The sequence below is a fragment of the Convolutriloba macropyga genome, chromosome 8 (genome assembly GCF_964194025.1).
Source record: "Convolutriloba macropyga chromosome 8, txConMacr16.3, whole genome shotgun sequence".
NCBI lineage: Eukaryota > Metazoa > Xenacoelomorpha > Acoela > Convolutidae > Convolutriloba > Convolutriloba macropyga.
The window spans coordinates 64,539,852-64,561,782 of record NC_134475.1 but is presented as its reverse complement, the minus strand read 5'-3'; the positions used below and the strand labels follow the sequence as shown (position 1 = coordinate 64,561,782).

Here is a 21,931-nt window from a genome sequence, read left to right as displayed (position 1 = left end):
TCCCGGGTTGCTCATCACACAAATTTCCTAGTAGTCATACTAGGTCATATATGATTCCTAGTAATCATACTAGGTCATACATGATTTGTATGATTTCCTAGTAATCATACAAGGATCATACAATTTTTCTTTAATGGCGCAACGCAATCGTAATGTTAAAAGAGACTTTCATTGAGAAGAACAAACACCATAATTAGCGTTGGCAAACCTTAGCAAAGCAAAAAAAATGGACATTTCTTTGTAATCATACTAGGTCATATATGATTTGTATGATTTCCTAGTAATCATACAAGGATCATACAAAATATCAAACTTTACACTAATAAGCTTAATTTAATACGGCCTAAACAACTGACACCAGAAAAACAGGATCATTGCAGCCATTCTATAAGAACAAAAAATTTTTTCCTTGTAATCATACTAGGTCATATATGATTTGTATGATTTCCTAGTAATCATACAAGGATCATACAATTTTTCTTTAATGGCGCAACGCAATCGTAATGTTAAAAGAGACTTTCATTGAGAAGAACAAACACCATAATTAGCGTTGGCAAACCTTAGCAAAGCAAAAAAAATGGACATTTCTTTGTAATCATACTAGGTCATATATGATTTGTATGATTTCCTAGTAATCATACAAGGATCATACAATTTTTTTTAATGGCGCAACGCAATCATAATGTAAAAAGAGACTTTCATTGAGAAGAACAAACACCATAATTAGCGTTGGCAAACCTTAGCAAAGCAAAAAAAAATGGACATTTCTTTGTAATCATAGTAGGTCATATATGATTAGGTGCTCTGGCTTAACCGGAGCTCCCCTTTCCGTTCCTGAGATGCACTATTTGAGTGTTTTTGGTGCCCCAGTAGCCAGCAGTTGCTACCGTTGCATCGAAATCACTCATGGAGGGCCTCTCATGTTCTCTCCTGCTTTTGTTCTTTAGGTCCCGGCTTATCTGGGACCCAGCCCTTTCTTTATTGGTGCTACTGTTGCTTTCTTTCTTGTGCTGTTTAGGTCCCGGCTTATCTGGGACCTTCCCCTGTGCGTGATTTCTTAATAGTATTTATGATCCTTGTATGACTACTAGGAAATCATATTTGATCCTTGTATGACTACTAAGAAATCATCTATGATCCTTGTATGTCTACTAAGAAATCATATGTGATCCTTGTAGGATCATGTATGATTTCCTAGTAGTCATACAAGGCTCATATATGATTTCCTAGTAGTCATACAAGGATCATATATGATTTCCTAGTAGTCATACAAGGATCATATATGGTTTCCTAGTAGTCATACAAGGATCATATATGATTTCCTAGCAGTCATACAAGGATCATAAATGATTTCATAGGTCATAGGTCAGCTCGCAGTGGTTTCAATGGGTCGGCTATCGGTTTTCGAATGCTTGCGATCTACGAGCAGTATTAGTTAGCATTTATGATTTCCTTGATTTCATACAATGATCATATATGATTTCCTAGTAGTCATACAAGGATCGTACTAGGAAATACGTTATGATTTGTATGACATCATATATGATCCTTGTATGACTACTAGGAAGCGGCGACCCGGGTTTTGAAGGTTTTGACAAGAAACAACAGTCACTGATCGCCTCCCAGCGGCTGCAACACAATAAATGAGCCAGGGAAACTAACTTTGGCGACACTTTGGCGTGAACAAGGCTTAGGGTATTCCGAAAATTGATACTTTTTGAAATCAATCGAATATGCACAAATCATTGGAATCTTTTGAAATGTTGAAAACAGCAATCTGTCATTTTTACGCCTTCTCTTGCTCTCTTGCTTGCTAATTTTAATCCCAGTCAAGTTGAGCTGAGTCATTTTTGAAACCTGATCGATAAATTCGTGCTTGCTGGAACTGCTTGCATTTCTCTTTCTTCTCAATTTTTATCTAAATCATTTTTAAGGTGATCGGGCTATTATTAATGGGACTAGAGCAATATGAACCGCATTTAAGATGATTGCATACTGGTAAAATTTGATCAAGCCGTGTGAGCCAGAAGAAAAATGGCATAACCAGACGCTCAGACAAGATTCAAACATATATCAAAATTTTTGAACTTGTTGTCAAAGGATTGCAAAATGTTCCAAATTATTCTATGTAAGAAAGATATAGTCCAACGTTAGAGAAAATGGAAGAATGCGCAACTCTTATGAGACAAAAATTCAAAACATTTTGAAACTTCTTCTTCTCATTCGTTCTTTTCATGACAAAGTTCCCACATTGAGAACAAAATGAAGAAAAGAAATTGAGATAATTGGAAGCAAATTGAGAAATCTGCAAAATAAAATCAGGCTGATAACTGATCAGACGTCAAAAAAGAAGGCAACAAAATTTTTATTCTGTTTTGCATTTGTACGTATCATCAGAAATTGGATATCAACAATAAATCAACAGAAACTAAACCAAAACAGCACAGCGGAAAACATAAATAGAACAACTTCAGACCAAACTTATCGCCGTAATAGATAAAAAATAAACTTTTTGACAGAAGTTCGACATTTGTCGATGAGAGTGTTAACCAGCAGTTCATGCTACAGTTACCTGAAATCTTTCTCTGGGTTAGCCCACAGAAAAAAATCTCACAACATTCTGACTTCTCTGGGCTATGAGGCCTTTTAATCAGATTTTGATTAAAAACATGACGTTTTTGTGGTTTAATTTATAGCTTATGACGCAAACTCTCTGCCCGGGTCGAGGTTTTTGGGCAAATTTTTGAAAAAAACGTGGTGAATGCGGTGAATTTTTGTAAGAAATGCGGTGATTGCGGTGAATGCGGTGAAAATAAATATTTCACCGCATTTCACCGCATTTCCTACCAAAATTCACCGCAAAATTCACCGCATATTTCCTACAAAAATTCACTGCATATGATTTCCAAAATATACTCAATGTCATTTAATGTCACAAGAATTTGCAAAAATGATAATGACAGGTGGCGCAGTGGACTAAGCAGTTGAAGGCATGCAGGAGGTCAGAGGTTCGAACCCCTGTGGGTACGATTCTTTTCTGTAAGAATACAGAGAACGCTGTGAAAATAAATAATTCACCGCGATTCACCGCATTCACCGCAAAAAGATGTAAGAAACACGCGGTGAAAAATATTTTTTCTCACCGCATTTCACCACATTTCTTACGAAAATTCACCGCCAAACCTCGGCCCGGGTGGGTTATGATTCAAAATAGTGGGCTCATTACTCGAGGATGCACAATTTATTCAGATCATCATGTAGTATGATTTTATTACGCGGTCCTCTGTTTTGAGATAGCGCTCTTTTGATACAGAATTATGCGGCAATAAGTATGGCATAGACCGTGCAGTTAACTTCTGTGAGGGTCCTCCATCGCAGCAACAAAAATTAACAAATTTTATTTTGACAACCTCGGCATTTGGTTTCAAAAATGTTATTAATTCTATATGTCAATCAAGTTGTGTTGTCTTTTCCAGCTTTCGAATTTTTTAAATCACTAAATGCAAATAGTTAGAAATGTAGTATATTTTAAAATAAAAAAAACATAATTGGTTGTGCAAAATTCAGTCCTGAAAAACCAAATTCTAGTTTATTATCTTATTATGTGCCATTACGCAACTTTTGGTTTTTTCTACAGTGACTAATCTGATATTTCAATTCATCGGGTATTAAACTTAAAAATAAGATTTGGTTATTCGGTCAGTGGTTGAGAATGTTTTTTGATATTTTTTTAAACTTAGTCTCATTTACTGGTAGTAATAACGGAAAATTTTGGATATTATTGTAATTCATGAAGAAAAGAAAACTATGTGTTGTTCATTTTTTATTTCTCTTGAAAATGCAGACATGAAAGACACAGATTTACAACAAAGTTTTCACTGTTGCGTGTACGGGGGTTATTGTTGCATCAGCAGCGCGTAATAGAGCACATCAATAGAAAAAGTTGAAAAAGCAAGTAGAAAGCTTGGCAAAATTTTGCAATTAGCAAGTGGGTCTCAACGACAACAGCAAGAAACTATTGTGGGTAAAGTTTGAGTGGTGGCAAGCCGCTGATTATGCGAAGTTCTGTTATGAGGCATCATCAATGAAGCAATTTAATAAGCTAAGTCGTGACTCAAAATCAGGGAAATCATTGTTGGTACCCAGACAAAAATTTGAAATCAATAAAACAAACATTGGATCATCTTTGTATTACAAGATTGTCAGCCTAAAAAACTAAATTCTTCATCACTCCTTCGTGAGACTTAATGAGACTTCTCGAGCTTCATTAATCTTTTTATTATCGTATTCCCAGCTTCTCATTACCATTGTTCTGCTGATCTTGACTTAAAATCTTAAGAAATTGAAAAAGAAATGCATCTGGCTGCATTTGAAGAAGTTTTGAAATAACTCGTTGTCGAATTTAACTCGCGGGGAAATAAAAAATGTCATTCAACAGGAGGGGACTTGTGCTCATTTCAGGTTCAAAAAAGTCCAGGAAATAAAAAAGGAGAGTTAAAAAAGGCTGAGGGAGAGCGGAAGAAACATCAGAGATCGGAGGAAACTCTAAGATCGGCAATAAGAAATAATCAGCAAACATTTGATATTTAGATCAAGATAAACCAAGATTATTTAATAATGGAGTCACACAAATTGCTTTAAACTGGGTTGAAGCTTGAAAAAAAATAATGTACATGTTATTTGTGAAAGTGAAAGAGAAAATAACGCCACAAAAATAACTTTTGAGAACCAAATAAACGCTAAAAAGGATTGATTTAGCAAATATATTTAAATAGGCCGTGTTTTCAGCCAAATTGTCGTACAGATTAACAATCTGTAGGTTGAGTTGATTCGCGGATCCGATTTATTCAAGTTTACTGTTCTAATTTGTTGGTTTATTCGCGGAGCGAATTGACACTTAATTTTGATGCTTGTTGAATTAATATTCTGAATGCAGAATAACTATAGATTTGGCGGAGCGAAAGTTCGTCCTCTTATTGAATGGGTATTTCGCTTAGCGAAATAAGCTTAAATTTTATCTAGTCTAAATCAAGACTTTGGTGGAGCGAAATTTAGTTTAAGAGAGAGACAACTAAATTGAATTCAGAAAATGAGCCGAATGAATCAAAGTAAAGATTAACTAAAACTGATCAACAATTTGTTCATGACACTAGATTTCCAATTGCGGCAACTTAAAATCACGAGACAACATGAACAGACAAAGATATCAGACACAGGATGTAAACAAATTTAAAATTGTGAAAACTTAAGATTTGATCTTCAAAACAAGAACTAAATGATGAATGAAATAAATGGTAAATGAAAATGAATTAATTTAATTAAACTAAAATTAACTTGATTTGTTGCACCAAATCAATAGCCCCCAGACTGACATGTACTACTGTACCACATTTCCCCCTTGACGAAAATAAATGACAAAATTATTTATCAGAAAACTAACAACATATGTACTGGTTAAACAATTAATACTCTAATGTTTTGATTCAGAAATGTTTCACTTGTTGAATGTCAATAGTTTTGATTAAAATGTTTTAGTCACTATCACTTTCATAGTATCTTTCAGCCTCGCCGACTGTCATCGATGATTCTGGTCCCTCGTAATTGGGCGAAAAGTAGAATTGTGTGGGGTACGATTGTGTAGGTGAGCATGGGCCGACTGTAAAATCAGTTTCGCTTTGTTAAGTTTGAGCAGCGGCCGTCTTTATGGCTGAGATTATCGATTTGTTCTGTATCTGTTGTTGTTTGATGATCTGTCTCCTTTTGTTTCTCACAAATACACCAGGACTGGATGTTGTAGGGGGACAAGTTTGTACAGATGTGACTGATTCATCTGATTCAGTAACCGAGGGCGTTGATCGTTTTTGTTTTAATGGAATTAATGCAGCTTTACCTTTTGGTCTGCTAGGTGGCTCTGCTATTACAATAGAAGTCGATGGCATCTCCATTGGCTAGGCGAAATCGTTTTTTATTTGTGTGGGTTCGACGTTGGACGTTCCCAAAATGGCTCTATCGACAATGGTGTTTTTCGAGATTCTCGAGCTGACTGCGCCATGTCGTACAGATTAACAATCTGTAGGTTGAGTTGATTCGCGGATCCGATTTATTCAAGTTTACTGTTCTAATTGGTTGGTTTATTCGAGGAGCGAATTGACACTTAATTTTGATGCTTGTTGAATTAATATTCTGAATGCAGAATAACTATAGATTTGGCGGAGCGAAAGTTCGTCCTCTTATTGAATGGGTATTTCGCTTAGCGAAATAAGCTTAAATTTTATCTAGTCTAAATCAAGACTTTGGTGGAGCGAAATTTAGTTTAAGAGAGAGACAACTAAATTGAATTCAGAAAATGAGCCGAATGAATCAAAGTAAAGATTAACTAAAACTGATCAACAATTTGTTCATGACACTAGATTTCCAATTGCGGCAACTTAAAATCACGAGACAACATGAACAGACAAAGATATCAGACACAGGATGTAAACAAATTTAAAATTGTGAAAACTTAAGATTTGATCTTCAAAACAAGAACTAAATGATAAATGAAATAAATGGTAAATGAAAATGAACTAATTTGATTAAACTAAAATTAACTTGATTTGCTGCACCAAATCAATAGACCCCAGACTGACATGTACTACTGTACCACAGAAATGAAACAACATTTTCGAAGTAGTAGTGAACAAGACCAGCTGCAACCCTTATCTTTTTGTTTCTTGTAGCGCAGTATTGTGCGTGAATTGCACGTAAATTGCACATAAATTGCACAATTAGTTTGAATTGTATATAAAATTCACAATAAATTTCAAAAATACACCATAAAATTGAAGAACAGCTAAAGAGAGAGCGGATTTTAGCAATCTTCTTAAATTCTAAAACTCATGCAGGAAAAAGGCTAGTCTTTTAATCTGTATCAATGCCCCAGTCTGGAGATTGGATATCAGCTGCTCGTGCTCCAACCATGGTTATTATTTTTTCCAATTAAGTTTCGAGAGGTTCTGAAATCGGGCTAGGTGTTTATTTCTCAGCGAATTCTCTTATAGTAGATTGGAGTTAAAATTTGGAAAGCACTTCAAAAAAGACAAAAAAAAACACTTTTTTGCAACTGACAAATGCGCCTTAAGTACGCGTGATTAAGTCTTAAAAATCGTAAACAGCAAACGGCAAAGCTATTATCAATTAACTTTAAGTGGTGGCGTGCAGGTGATTATGTGAGCAGGTGAGCTCAATGAAGCAATTCAGAAGTCTGAGTCGTGAAGACTAACTTAACTATATTGCACAAGAACAACTCTCTGTTTACAGAGCCATGCGGTTGTACGACCGAAATTCTATACAAAGACGGCATCATACCAGAAAACGAAAAGAATTGAGGAAATTTGAAAGCCCATATCGTTCAGAGAAAGAGCCTCTACACTGTATAAAAAACGATTTTGTTAATCAAGCTTACCCAAGATTAGGTGCGCGACCCTAGAGCGCTCTGATGAAACCATTTGGGTCGCACGATGGTCTGATAAAAGGCAAAATCTGGGAAATAGTCTGATCATAGCGGTGTAGGGTCGCTCACCTAAAACTGTGTATCATTTCAATAAAGTAGTTTGTTTTCCCTCACCTGCAAAATTTTCTTTGAACCTAATTCCTCTGACCCTGCTAAAATGACTCCAAGCTTCTCTTGCAAGAGGTCTTTTGTACTGACCAATCTGAGACAGCCATTTCGAGAAATATTTAACTGGCACTTATTTTTTTTAGCACGAAGTGGTTTTCAAGGAACTGATCTCAGTTTGACGCGAAACAAGTTTTTGAACAGTTCCTGGGAACAAGCTCGTGTCCTATGCTTTGAAACTGAATCGGAATCAAATCAGAAGTCGATTTTGCGTTAAATTAGATACCACCAAATTAGTACTGATTACTAATTTGTCGGTATCTAATTTAACGTAAAATAGACTTCAGTAAGTGCCATTTTTGATGGCCTTCATAAATTTCAAAATTCAGGCAGCAAAATTCTTTTCTCTAATCTTTATGCCCCGTCAATATAGTGGATGGATATCAGCTGCAACTACCACACACCGTAGTTTTTATTATCTCTTTCCCAATGATTGGCGAGTGGTTCTGAAGTACAGGATAGAGGTCAGCTATTTGATGGAAAAAGCAAGTGACTGACTTTACAGTTGATTGGGATCACCATAGTTTGTTTTGGTGATCAGGCTTTCCCCTGCCATGGTCGGGCGGAATATTTGCGGACTAACACAAAAAAAATCAACTTGTACGTCTATTAAATTCTCCGTTGTCTGCTGACATAACAATCTTTTTGCGGGCCACCCAGTTGCTGGGTACGTTCTCATTTCATCCCTATTGGGAGACAGTCACGTCAAAATTCGTCGCGGATATGTGGTTTTGCTGTCGGCTGGAAATAGAAAATACGGCCAATAGTCCCAAACGTGAAACATAAGAGTGTTCCGTTGCTGTTGCCATCAGAAACTTTTGACGGGCAATCTCAAACAGCTTGGAATTTTTTTAAACGAGAGAAACCCTTATTGCAGTCAATAAAACTTCCAAACTACTGGCCTCTCTGTAGTTTTTAACAGGCTAGATCAAACGGTGTCAAATTTTTCACGGCAAGGCTTGGCAACAATGATGAATGCTAGCGATGCTAGGGTAAAAGCACAAACCTGCTTGATGCTTGATCATCATTGCCCGCCAAAAGGTAAGAGAGAATCTCAATAACTGTTGTCACCCAAAAAGAGATTCAGTTAACCCCAAAACTGACGACATATATATATATATATATATATATATATATATATATATATACATATATATATATATATATATATATATATATATATATATATATATACACTTGTTTTATGATTCGCTAAAGAACTAAATAGGCGAGTTAGGCAATCAGTGCTTTCATAATGATTTCTTGCCATCGATTAAGAGGGGGTAAAGAATCTTAGCTTTAGGTCTCACGATGAGAGATGAGATCGTCAATTTTCATCTCATATCATATTACCAAAAGATGCAAAAGTTATCCTAAGCGCTGTTGACCTAGACATCTAATGCACGTTTACCTGTTTGTATTTTCAGTCAACCGCAATTTCACTTAATTGAAAATCTCAGAATTTGCATATCTCTCTTCCTAAGAAGATGTTTGTAAAAGTGAACTCAAAATGCAATTAGAATTATAATTCGATTATTCCTTCAGGGCAGAACCAGTTTATTCAGGAAAATGTTTTTAACAATACTGCTATCAGAAGAGTAGCTATTGCGATGAACCCCAATTCGGAATTCACATGGCATTTTCAAGATAATCCTTTCCATTATCAGAAATTTGGGTTGCGAGAACTTAGAATTATATTAATTTATTTAAATTTCTACACACAAACTTGAACAATATTCATGATGTGCATGTACTAAATTTTATTAGTAACCATATGTAAATTTGATTACTGCGGTATACACTAAGCTGGTGGCTAAAAAAAGTCGTTATTAGTTTTTAACAATTGTGCCTTTTACTCAGTTAGCTACGCAAGTTTTCCATTTTTGTCGACTCTATTAACCCGCTCGGCTAAATGTATCTCGGTTTTTACTTATTTTGATAATAAATTATACCTATTTAATGTAAATGTTCGAGTGATTTTGTAATTTGATGTGCATAATTTATACCGTGTCTGTTATTTATACGTTTTTCACTTCAATTTTTCAGAAAAAAGTTATCATTTTTAACCAATCAAAAGAGATTATTCAGGACACTTTAGAAAAAACAGCGTAGGACTATACAAAAAAACTCAAAAATTTTGCAAAAACTGCAAAATGTACCTTGAATCCTATACCTAATCTTAATACTAAATAAACAAACACAAGCAGCACTCAATTTTACCCCTCCTTTCAATAAAAGGGAGGAGAGCATCTCAATAGCTGTTGTCACCCAAAAAGAGATCCAAATAACCCCAACACTGACGACATATATACTTGTTTTATGATTCGCTAAAGAACTAACTAGGTGAAGTGGGCAATAAGTTCTTTCATAATGATTTCTTGCCATCGATTAAGCAAGAGGGGGTAGAGAATTTTAGCTTTTAGATCTCACGATGAGAGATGAGATCGTCAATTTTCATCTCTTATCATATTACCAAAAGATGAAAAGGTTATCCTAAGCGCTGTTGACCTGGGCATCTGATAGACGTTTAACTGTTTGCATTTTCAGTCAACAGCAACTGCATTAAACTGAAAATCTCAGAAATTGCATATCCCTTCTTCCTAAGAATATGTTAGTGAAAAATTGAACTCAAAATGCAATTTGAAACGACTCAACTAAAAATTCTGAAATATCTCTTTTGCAATTATTTTTAACTAAAAGAAAAGAACTTAATATTTCCGAAGACAGCAGTTGAACATAAATTTGTTTTTCTTGTGTACGTAAAATGGCTGGCCGTTTTGTTTTAATTTCTGTTGCATAGAAGTTCAAATGATTGGATCCCACTTTGCGACATCTCTGTACATCACTCATCACTTTGAACATATCTCTTTATCATACACATTGTTTTCAGGCGTCTTGTTTATGTTGCAAATATTAGATTGAAACAGGAAATATATTAAAACAGGAACATGAGCACCGATATCACCCAGGTTGAGGTGCCAGACGAAAGTAACCTCTGATCATGCAGTTCCAGGCCAAAATATTTTCCACTCAGTCAATTGCAGACCGAAATAACCTCTGATTAAACAGAAATGCGCTCATAATTGCGTTTGCAATCGAATTGCGCTCAAAATTGACTCTGGTCGACGTTCGTGCGCTTGAAATGGCCTCTGATCAGACCATATCCAGGCCGATATTGCCACTGCAGAGACCATATTCTATCTTGTTATACCGTGAAGCACAGTTTTTTGTGAGCTGGAATTTATCTCTGATCAGGCTATTGTGCGCCCAAAAGTGACTTTTGATCAGGCACATCAAATAAAAGACCAATTCTATGAATACTGCTAAAGAAAAGAAAATCAATTTGATCTGCAGTTATTCAAAATTAAATGTAAAGGGGACCGGCAATTACTACCAGCTAGACCCTTTGGTTTTAATCAGCCCAATCAGAATCTGGATCAGTCTCTGATCAGAACACTTATTGTCAAGAATATTACAAAAATTAGAAAGAAAAAAGCACGCTAAAAATCGTTTCTGCCAAGACCCAACTGCCAAATTTTTCGGATCAGACCAAAACTTGCTTGATTCCGACGTTAATCAGACCACTCCAGACAAAAACAACCTCTGGTCAACCAAAATCAGACCAATGTCCAGACTTTTCTGGAATCAAATCTCAGACCGAGTAATTTTGGTCTGAAAACACACCATGTGAGTTCGACTTGTGTCTGACCAGAGGTCATTTCAGACTGGCACCTCAAGCAGGGTAACATTGGTCGGTCTTGCTGTTTTGTTAGGTTGTCGTAATTTCATATCAAGTCCCAGGGATCGCGAGGCAGAGGCAAATGCACTAAATACGCAGCTCTTTAATAACCAAGGGTTTAGTTGCATGGGTGTTTTTTTCGTGTTGTTTTTTCCTACTTAGTATATTGTGGTGTTATGGGTTTTTTCAATAGGTTTTTTCACAAAACCAATTACTGTCCGTTTAGGAATGCCAGAATCTTTGGCATACGTCGACAGAAGCTGACTTTCAAGACAAATCGCCATTTTAATACCTGCCATATTTTCAGTAATAACTTTAAAGAATTTTCGTTGTTTTAAGGTTACGTGATCCTTTACCTCATTCTAAAAGAGATGGTTATCTTGTAGGAATTTCACAAAATATGGCATAAACTTACAGGACCATGAATCACTTATTGTTTTTTTTTTCGCTTGTTTCCCCCAATTACAAAGCTTGCCATCAGTAACTATATAGCAAATCATTACCCAGGTTTAGGCCTCGACTTATGAAAAGACTCTATAACTCTGGTAGGGTACTATTAGGGAAGTAAAGTGTTTTCATTGGTCCAGATAAGGTCTTTTCTTAGCAAATTAAGGTCGAGCATGGTCTTTTCATGAGTTTACTTTTCCATAACTCTTTTAGCAGATGTGTAACACCTACCAGCAACAATAAACTAACGTTGCATCAGGCAGTCTACCTTCAAAAAAACAGGTGGAATTTCGCAAAAAAATCTTAAGAAATTTTGAATTCTTAAGATAAATTAGCTTTCGCAATAAACCAATACAGCGAATTTGTTCGACTGAATTCAGCTAATTAACAATGTTCTAACAATCGGCATTTCACCAGCATTGATTTTTTGGCATTATGATTTAGTTCATTTGATTCTAAAATTCGTTTTTTCAATTATATTTATAATAGCACAATTTGTTTTCCGGAAAAAATATGAAAATCATTAAAAAATTTGAACGGAAAACCCGTTGACTACTTTATAATCAAGAGCCAATTGTCAGTGCAGATGTAAATTTTTGGGGCCTAGCATGAACATTTCAGATCGAGGTAAAGTCAAGCCTCATATTTGGGTCGAGCTGAAATCCAGCATCAAAAATTTTGTCCAAGCCAAACTCTATCTGAACAATTAGGTCCATCTAAAGTCTTTTCATGGGCTGTTTGAGTCCAGCATGGTCTTTTCATACCACTTTTTGGTCGAGCATGGTCTTTTCATAAATCGAGGCCTAAATCTGGGTATGTAAAAATATGGCAGATACATCTTTGGGGGCGGGGGTGCCAAAAAATGTGTACCCACTAATCTATTAAGCTAGGGGATGGGGGGGGGGCTCAAATGGAAAAGATCCAAAAGCAATTTCAAGTGTTTCGCATCAAAAGAATTTTACTTCAGGTCAAAAATATCCTTCTGTAGTTGCAATGCGAACAAATGTTTCAACCAGCTTCTAAATAGGAATTACTTACCGTTTATTCACCCTTTTGACTCTAGTATACAGAGTGTTGACAGCTGTTTTCAAATTAATATTTTCTCATCCGGTTTTTTCAATTATAGTTCACAGGAAGTTAAGGCAGACAAAAGAACACTCAAACACGTGGTTGAATAATTGGATAAAAATACGTGAACAAACATTTTTAAAGTTCAACCAAACTTTTTGTAGAAGTATTGGTTGAAAATTGGTTGTTTTATCATGTGTCGAATTAAAAAGCCGAATGCCAATTACCATATTCTGAAGTTTAAGTGAAAGCTCTTAGACGAAACATACCGTCGTAAGCAGAGGCGATATTAATCGCTTTATAGCAAGATAGTAAGTTCAAGCTGGAAAAAAGAAACTTTATTTCTCGACCGGACAAAAGTGACTTTTATTTCTAACAGACTCTGTTCTGTTAACTTATTCTCTATACTTGATATGATCAAAAAAGCTATTGAGACTTGTTAAACTATTTAAATTACTGTTCTTACTATTTCTCTCCATTCTGACAGAATTCAAATCCTCAATTAGTCGCAGTATCGTAGTAACAGCAGTCCTTAATTTTTTTTCAAAATTTGACCATGTTGCTGAGTCGCCTGTTTTTTCTTTTCATCTTTGCGTCCTTGGTCTCAACTAATGCCCTTAACAGGAAAGAGGGGATAACGGATGCTCCCGTAGTTCCAGAGCCTCGCCAGGAACCCACGACTGCAGAGGAAACCCCCGTCATCCCTGAACCTAGAGACAGTAAGATCAGCGGCCGAGATGGTGGCGATGAAGTTGTATGTGGCGACGCACCATATCTCGCAGGTATTTGAGTTTGTTCACTTTTACACCCCAAAAAATTCACAAATAACTGCACAAGATCTGAGTTTCATAATATTTGAGAACTGAATCATTAAAAATTTCATTATGATTTCTTCTACGACCAGAGTTTTGATCATGGCACTTATTACCCATTTCGTGATAAAATTCAGAATACAATTCGGATCTTAGTATGAACATACTGAACTTTAATTCTGTATTTACCATGTAAATTATGCCTATTTTTTATCTGTTTTCTAACTGAGCAGGATGAAAAATTTTCGTCGACTGGAACAAACTCGATAGGAGATTGCAAAAATTAATTCACCAGAATTGTGGTTAATTGAAAAGAATATATTAAAAAATTTGAAGTAAGTCATTTTTTTTGTACTGCCTATTGTTGGTACTGCCACATTTCAACAAAAAACGCTGTCATGGATGTGACACTGTCCTGACGTCAACACAGAAGTTCATAAGATCTGACAGAGATCGAATCAGACTTTCCAGATCGAATAAGCGATCCTTAAGCGAGTATGAAAGAGAACAAAGTTTTTATAGTACTTGAAAAAATAAACACACCAAAAAATCCCCCAAGGAAATTATAGCCTCCCTTGACTTAAATTATTGAATACATAGAATAAAAAGATACATAGAAAGCGTGCAATAGTACAATGTTGATGCATACCTTTTCTTGGCCATATTTAGTGGTGTGTTTTAACGCCTCTGAAAACAAAAGACAAAAACCGAATTATAATACCAGCTATAAATAAAATAACAAGGAAACCATTAAAAACGCAATTTATATGAAATTCTGATTCTGAAAGTCATAATGATGATAGGGTAATGTCTAAGGCTATTTAATTGTTCTGTACTGGTTATAACTGGTATTAAGTGTTTAATAAAATAGGCGCTATTTTCATGCTCAAAATTGGTTTCCTCAAAAATTTCAAAATTATTTTCAATAATTATATTTTGTCTTCAATTTTGTAATGAACATAATGAAAAACAAGTGCGGATGTTCAATATAAATTCAAACAAACAATGGACACTTGACTTGAACTGAACATAATGCACAATCAAGATCCTTTCGGCCACTATGAATCAGTACTAAATCTTCAATCTACTAATGAGATATGATGATTCAGTACTCGATTACACCGGCACCAGGGTCTGGATATCAAAATTTGTGGTATGGATACTGTACTTGGCAAAATTCCAAGTTGTTATTTTGGATTTTAATCGGCATTTTTTGGACATCAATGACAATAAACTGGCTTAAACATTGCGTCAATTTAATTCATGAGGCAAAGAAGTAACATTAATCGAGAACATAAGTAGCGAACAAAACTTCAAATTCTTTTATTGCGTACATGGGTAAAATTAGCTAACATATTCCTACCATCGTGAGCCTTCAGTTTTCCTAAAACGTAAAAATTAGCTGAGACCCAATTCTGAGACTAAATTGTTATGGTGAGCAGTGATTTGTGTAGTTGCATAAACGCTAATTCTCTTCCTAATCCACAATTAAAATTGCGGGTTACATTTCTGAAATTGATCGCCAATTAGGCTTCCCTTCATTTTGGTCAAAATGACACGTTTTTCAATTTCGCGGTGAGTAACTGTGTGAAGCAGCGATCCCGTAGACAAATGTAAGGTGGATTGTGGATAAGAGGCTCAACGTTATGTAATTCTGTCAAAACTGTCAGAAGATCTTGTTGTTAAGGTCTCCGCGGACTGTAGTAAGATATCTAAGTTACCATATTAAGGCCGTATCAAGATTTTAAGGATGTAAGCATATTTTTACCCATTTTTTGCATGTGGATATGAGGCTCATTGTTATATCATTCTGGACGACGCCTGCCCGAAAACACGTGTTTTGGAAAATTGCGACGAATTGATTCAAGCCTGAAGCAAATGTGAACATGATTTGCTGACTTTTACAAATGTCCACACACGCCTATAACCCTAATTTTCATACTTGGGCGCAAAATGGAGCCACGAATTTAAGTACATTCATTAGAGTAAGTGGACTTTTGGCCAATCTAACTTATATGAACAGGCTTATACGTATTTAACCATGTAGTCGTAATCTTGAAGATACAAAATTGAATGGCAAAAAAAAACTTTTTTGCGTTTATTTTGGGTAATCAAACAATCATTGCAACAAAGATCATCAACTTGTTCAAAAAACAGTTTATTGCTTGCTTGTTATGTGTGAAACGATATCGTTTAGTTATGGAAGGTTAAAATCGACGATATCCAATCAAAATTTTGAGATATTGACGCCAGATTTCTTTTCTTTAATGTCATTTTAATCTTTTTTAATTCAAAATGATAAAGATAAATTGAAAACATAAAAATGGCTTGTATATTTTACAAAAAACGGTGGAAGCAGTAAAAAAACTCTTCCGAAATTTTTGAAAATACAATACTTTAAGATCACTTTCTGAATTTTGGTCGAGATTCATATCTCGAAAGCTTCTCGCTAGAAACTTGCAAGTTTTGAATCTACTCATCACTTGGGAAAATTTTGTCCCCTTAAAATTTGATTCATAATTTAGGTCTGACTGGGTCCCCGGATACGGCTGGGGCCGATGACGCCCCTCTCAACATCATCACAAAACGAGAGGCCTCTGAGAGAATTATCAATGGTAAGTTCCGTAATATTTTGGAGAAATTTATTTTCAACTCACTCAACTGTTTCAACCTCATAAGTGATATTTTTTTATTTGTCACAATTAACTAAGTTTCATAATTCAAATTTTTTCTCAATTTCATTTCCACTCTGTTAATGGATGGCAACGATTGACCGTTGAGTTAAAGAACGGCATTGATCGACATTTTTACCTCAAACAGCTATTTAAAACTAAGATAAGGGGTCACGTGTGTCTGTATACCCTGGTTGACCGATTGGGAAACTTGTTAATTCCTTAATATGGCACCGTTTAAGTCTTAGATGAAAACCGTAATAAAATCTAGTTGTTAAGTTCTCCAAGGCCTGTAGTAAGAGATTTCTAAGTTACCATATTAAGGCCATATCAAGATTTTTAAGGATGTACCCAATTTTGAACCCCAGAGATGACTTTCATGATATAACTACGTGCGACAGGTACGAATGCGCCCGCTAGGGGGGTGTTCCCATTCATGGTGAATATCAAGACTGGCTGGCAACACTGGTGTGGGGGAGCAGTGTATGACAAGTACACGGTCATATCTGCAGCCCACTGTTTCCACAATGGTCAGGATCTCAAGTTGTTCTTTGCTGATTGGGATCAGAAGAAGGGATACAACTACGAGATAGGCCAAGAGAGAAGGTATCCTCTTTCAGGCGGTCTTTCCAAAACAAAATTTGGATCGTTTCCGTTCGTGTTTCCGTTCTTAAAGGACGGTATTATTTTTTTCCTTGATCTATGAGATTGTTTGGATCTATTCTGTTTCGCCCCCCCCACGGTTTTTTGTGGCCCCTAGTTAAAATTATATGTTGTTTTATAGCACGTTACTATGTAAGAAAAAAGCACCTACGCCTGGGGGTCATAAAAGGTTTATGCTCACTAAGCTGGGGGGGGGGGGGGGGACAGAATAGATCCGATTGTTATTTTACCACAAGAATTTCGCAAGATTTTTTTAAAGATCTTACAGCGTTAACTTTTTTTTCTTTATAGATGAATTTGTTGACAGGTACGTCCAGAAGGTGATCAAGCACCCAGAGTATGACCACTACTGGCAAAACAACGACATAGCCATTCTGAAATTGAGTGAAGCAGTTCCCTTCACAGACATGATCAAACCCATTTGCATGCCTACTGTAGAGGTCAAAGGGGGAGAGGACACTATTGTGATGGGATGGGGGTACACTTATGGTTAGTTAAGTTATCAAAGTCAAGGACATTATTAAATCCCGGGTCGAGATGTCAGCGCAGTTTCAGCGCAATATTTTGTAAGAAAGGCGCGGAGTGAGCTAAAATTATGTAAGAAACGAGCTGAATGCGCTGAAATGCGCTAAAATGTGCTGAAAGGCGCTGACTTTTTAAAATTTTTAGCGCAAAAAACTTATGCGCTAAAACTTTGTAAGATATGCGCTGAATGTGCTAAAGTTATGTAAAAAATGAGCTGAATGCGCTGAAATGTGCTGAAATGCGCTGATTTTGCAAAATTTTTAGCGCCAAAATTTTGCACAATGATACAATGAAATGTGCTGAAACTTTGTAAGAAATGCGCTGAATGTGCTGAAGCTATGTAAGAAACGAGCTGAATGCGCTGAAATGCGCTAAAATGTGCTGAAAGGCGCTGACTTTTCAAAATTTTTAGCGCAAAAAACTTACACAATGATACGCTGAAATGCGCTAAAACTTTTTAAGATATGCGCTGAATGTGCTGAAGCTATGTAAGAAATGAGTTGAATGCTCGGAAATGCGATGAAATGTTCTGAAATGCGCTGATTTTTCAAAATTTTTAGCGCCAAAAGTTTACACAATGATACGCTGAAATGTGCTGAAACTTTGTAAGAAATGCGCTGAATGTGCTGAAGCTATGTAGGAAATGAGTTGAATGCTCTGAAATGCGCTAAAATATTCTGAAAAGCACTGATTTTTCAAAATTTTCAGCGCAGAAATCTTACGCAATAATACGCTGAAATGAGCTGAAATTTTTTAAGAAATGCACTTAAAAGTCAGCGTTATTCATAAATAAACTCACTGGATTTCAACAAGTTTTGGCACTGATTCTTGAAGTTGGTATACCATCAATTAAATTGTTTTTACATTAGCTATTAACGTTTTGAGAGAATTGAGCTGATAAGTGCTGAAATGAGCTGAAATTCTGTAATAAATGCGCTGAATTTGCAGCGCATTTCCTTCTAAATTGTCATTAACATAAAATCAAATGAATTAAGGAATCGCTTTCAGGAATCGCTGGCTCAGGCGATTAAATGTTGCAAAGAATCACAATTTGAATCTCAGTCGACTCTTATTTTTTATTTGAAAATTTAGTGTTTTCAGCTCATTTCTTGCAAAAAGTTCTGCGCATTTTAGCGCTTTATTATTTAAGGTTCTTTTGCGCTGAATTCTTTGAAAAAATCAGCGCTTTTCAGCGCATTTCCTACATAGGTTTTGGAAACTTTCCGGACCCGGGATTCAGTGGTCAAAAACGAGGACAAACATAATGTACCTTTTCACATTAAATCCAGTCAAATATAAAGTCAAATTAAAAGTCGTGTCCAATTGTTGAGGTTCAATTTAACATTAATATTAAATCACTGAGCTCCATTATTCCACTTACATAACAAACGATCAAAATTAGTGAGTCAGAAAATTCATGACCATCCCAGGTTGAATTGTCTCCCGAAGTGACCTCTGATCAGACCGTGCCATACCAAAATGTACATTGATCAGAATAAAATATGCTCTGATCAGAGAAAAAAATTATATACCATTAGTGCAAAATAGTCTACAGTTAATCAACATTTCCTCTTAAGGGGGCCGGCATTTGATATCAGTTGAACCCCTTTGGTTCGGTTAGGACTCTAGATGTGTCTCTGATCAGAATGCTGTTTTTTCGTGCTCTTGGCATAATCAACATCTCTCAGAAAAGAAACAAAAAATCGAAAGAAAAAATGAGCTCGAAATCTTGTTTGATCAGACTAATGTGCGCTTGAATCCACCTCTGATCAGACCATCACAGACGGAAACGACCACTTATCAGACCATTACCATCCCAAAGTGATCTCTGATCAGGCCATCTTCAGACTGAAGTGACATCTGATCAAACTATTGTGCACTCGAACTAAATCTCAGACCCTGTAGTTTTTGTCTAAAAACACACCATGTGCGTTTGGATTGTGTCTGATCAGAGGTCACTTCCGTTTGCCACCTCAACCTGGGATTTGCAAGTCCATTGATTCGATAAGTGCTAATCAAATTCACAGATCTGATTAAAATATTGATTTTTTTACTAAAGTAAATCGTATGTAACTTAACTGTTTATAACCCTAGTTGAAAATTAATTGAAATCTTACAAAAAAATTATAAATATTTCGAAAAAGATGCTATTTTTTACAAATTTTGCAAACAATTCCAAAACGTTTGCATTAATTTGTTAAATTTCTAAAATGCTTACATTAATTTATCAACAGTTTGCTAATGCTTCCAATAATTTTAAAAGTAATTACAAACATATGCTTTATATTATGAAATAGGTTTACAAACTAATGCAAGCTTAACCATGAGCAAAATCAAAAAATAAAAACGAAATCAATTTCAATTGTCTCAAATTCCCTTACATTTTAAGTCTTCAATTTTGTGCCCATATTCAAATTCTTCTCGGAGTCTTTAGCGGAATCATTTACAGGCTCACGGATTTTGCAAGCGAGGTTGCAAATCATCATCCTTTTTTCAAATGATTCAATTTCAACAATCTTTGAAAAGTGAGTTGCTAATATTCTTAATGTTTCAGTGTTTTGTTTTTTTACCTCGCATAGTATAATTTGTCTGCATAGGAGCAATTTAGCTCAGACCCCGTAAAAGTTATAAATAAATAGTTTACCCAATGCCATTTTAGACAAGCTGCCATTTTACCCAATGCCAACCTACCCAATGCTCTTCGACATTTTTGTTCAATTATCCAATCATCGGTTGTGATAGTGTCATATCAAGTCCCACGGGCCATTTAATTATATAGTCGGCTAAATGGTACCTTACATTAAGGTAAATTAAAATTGGCATTAGTTAATATGGCGTTGGGTAAAATGGCAGGTTGTGTATAATGGCACTGGGTAAAGTTGAATTGGGTAAATTGTCCTAATACCGTGAAACTAAATAACCACGATGTACCTTGCCAATATGTGCCTTCTTGACCTTCTTGACCATCTTGACTTGCTTGTCAAAATCTTGGACTTCTTAACAAGATTCTATTGAGCTAATTTTTCATAATAAATCCTTACATAAATTAACAAGATCTTGGTCAAATTTTTTATAACATTCAAAAGTTTTGGAAGCCTTTACATATCTCGGGGATTTTGTTTCCAATAGTGATATCAAAATCTTTTCAAGATTTTTGCAATTTTTCAAGACTTCAGTTTTTCTCAAGTGGTATCTACTAGAAAAAAATTGACGGCTATGCGTACGATATTAACGTGTATGTATGTTATTTTGTGTGAACCAATCAGCTGCGTCGATTCAAATCCACGAGACCAACGTTACTTTTAGGAACCAACAATGAGGATATTCTGAATATGGCGCACGTTCCTATTATTCCACGAGAGACCTGCCGGCAAAAGGACTGGTACTCTGTGGCTGTAAATGAACATATGATCTGTGCTGGCTTCGAGGAGGGCAAGGTGGACGCATGCCAGGGAGATTCAGGAGGTCCTCTGGTTCTACTGAACGATGCAACTGGCAGATTTGAACTGATCGGGATTGTGTCGTGGGGTTCCGGCTGTGCAAAACCAAAGAACCCTGGGGTGTATACTGATGTTTGGGACTACATTGACTGGATCAAAGAGGTTGTTGGGGAACCACAGTACTAAACCAAGATAAACAGACGAAAACGGAAGAAATGGGGTGTGAGAATTTCTGGATGGCAAACAATTTTTCAGTTTGCCTTCTTATGGAACTTTTTTTAGTTTCTGTTGGAAATTATTATTTCTGATTGTGCTTTAAGGCTTGAGGCAACTCCAATAATAAATATTTAAAATTCGATTGTTGCAATTAAAAGATAACAGAATATAACAGTTTTCTCTTATAAAATCTGATTAAGCAAGTTAATTTCCAGTGGCAAAAGCAAGTTGGAGGCGTCCAAACCGAATTAACCTCTGAACAGACAATGGGGTCTAGATTTTTGGGGTATAGATTGGTCTGATCAGAGATAATCTCGAGCCCGCTGTACTGATCATTTGGAATGCATGAAGGTCACAAAAGATCAGAGACTACACGATAGTCTGGTCAATTGTCTCAAGATGGTCTGGGCCATTGTCGCTTCAAATTGTGGAACTTGTAATACTAGACTTGAAATTCCAGAGGTAACCAGAGGTAACTTTGGCCAGGGATAGTCTGACCACAAGTGGTTCTTAGCACTCTCAGATAGCACCCAATGTTTAAAGACCAGTTTTAAACGCAAGATAGTCTGTCGATTCGGGTTTAGCCTCTCATCAATTTTTGTGAGATCAACCACAATTGAATTTTTTGAGTGCAAGCAAACTTTCTTACGGAAGTTTCTGCAAAAAACCAGAAACAAATTCTCTATAAATAA

General features: G+C 35.9%; 1 protein-coding gene across 1 annotated transcript; it reads left to right on the top strand.

Annotated features, from left to right (window-relative positions):
- Positions 1-13,025: 13,025 nt before the first annotated feature.
- Positions 13,026-21,402, top strand: LOC142344266 (trypsin II-P29-like). Its single transcript, XM_075395839.1, has 5 exons — positions 13,026-13,693; positions 16,249-16,338; positions 16,797-17,001; positions 17,366-17,547; positions 20,890-21,402. Exons 1-5 carry the CDS (start codon positions 13,468-13,470, stop codon positions 21,207-21,209), a joined length of 1,023 nt encoding a protein of 340 aa, XP_075251954.1. The 5' UTR covers positions 13,026-13,467; the 3' UTR covers positions 21,210-21,402.
- Positions 21,403-21,931: the final 529 nt, after the last annotated feature.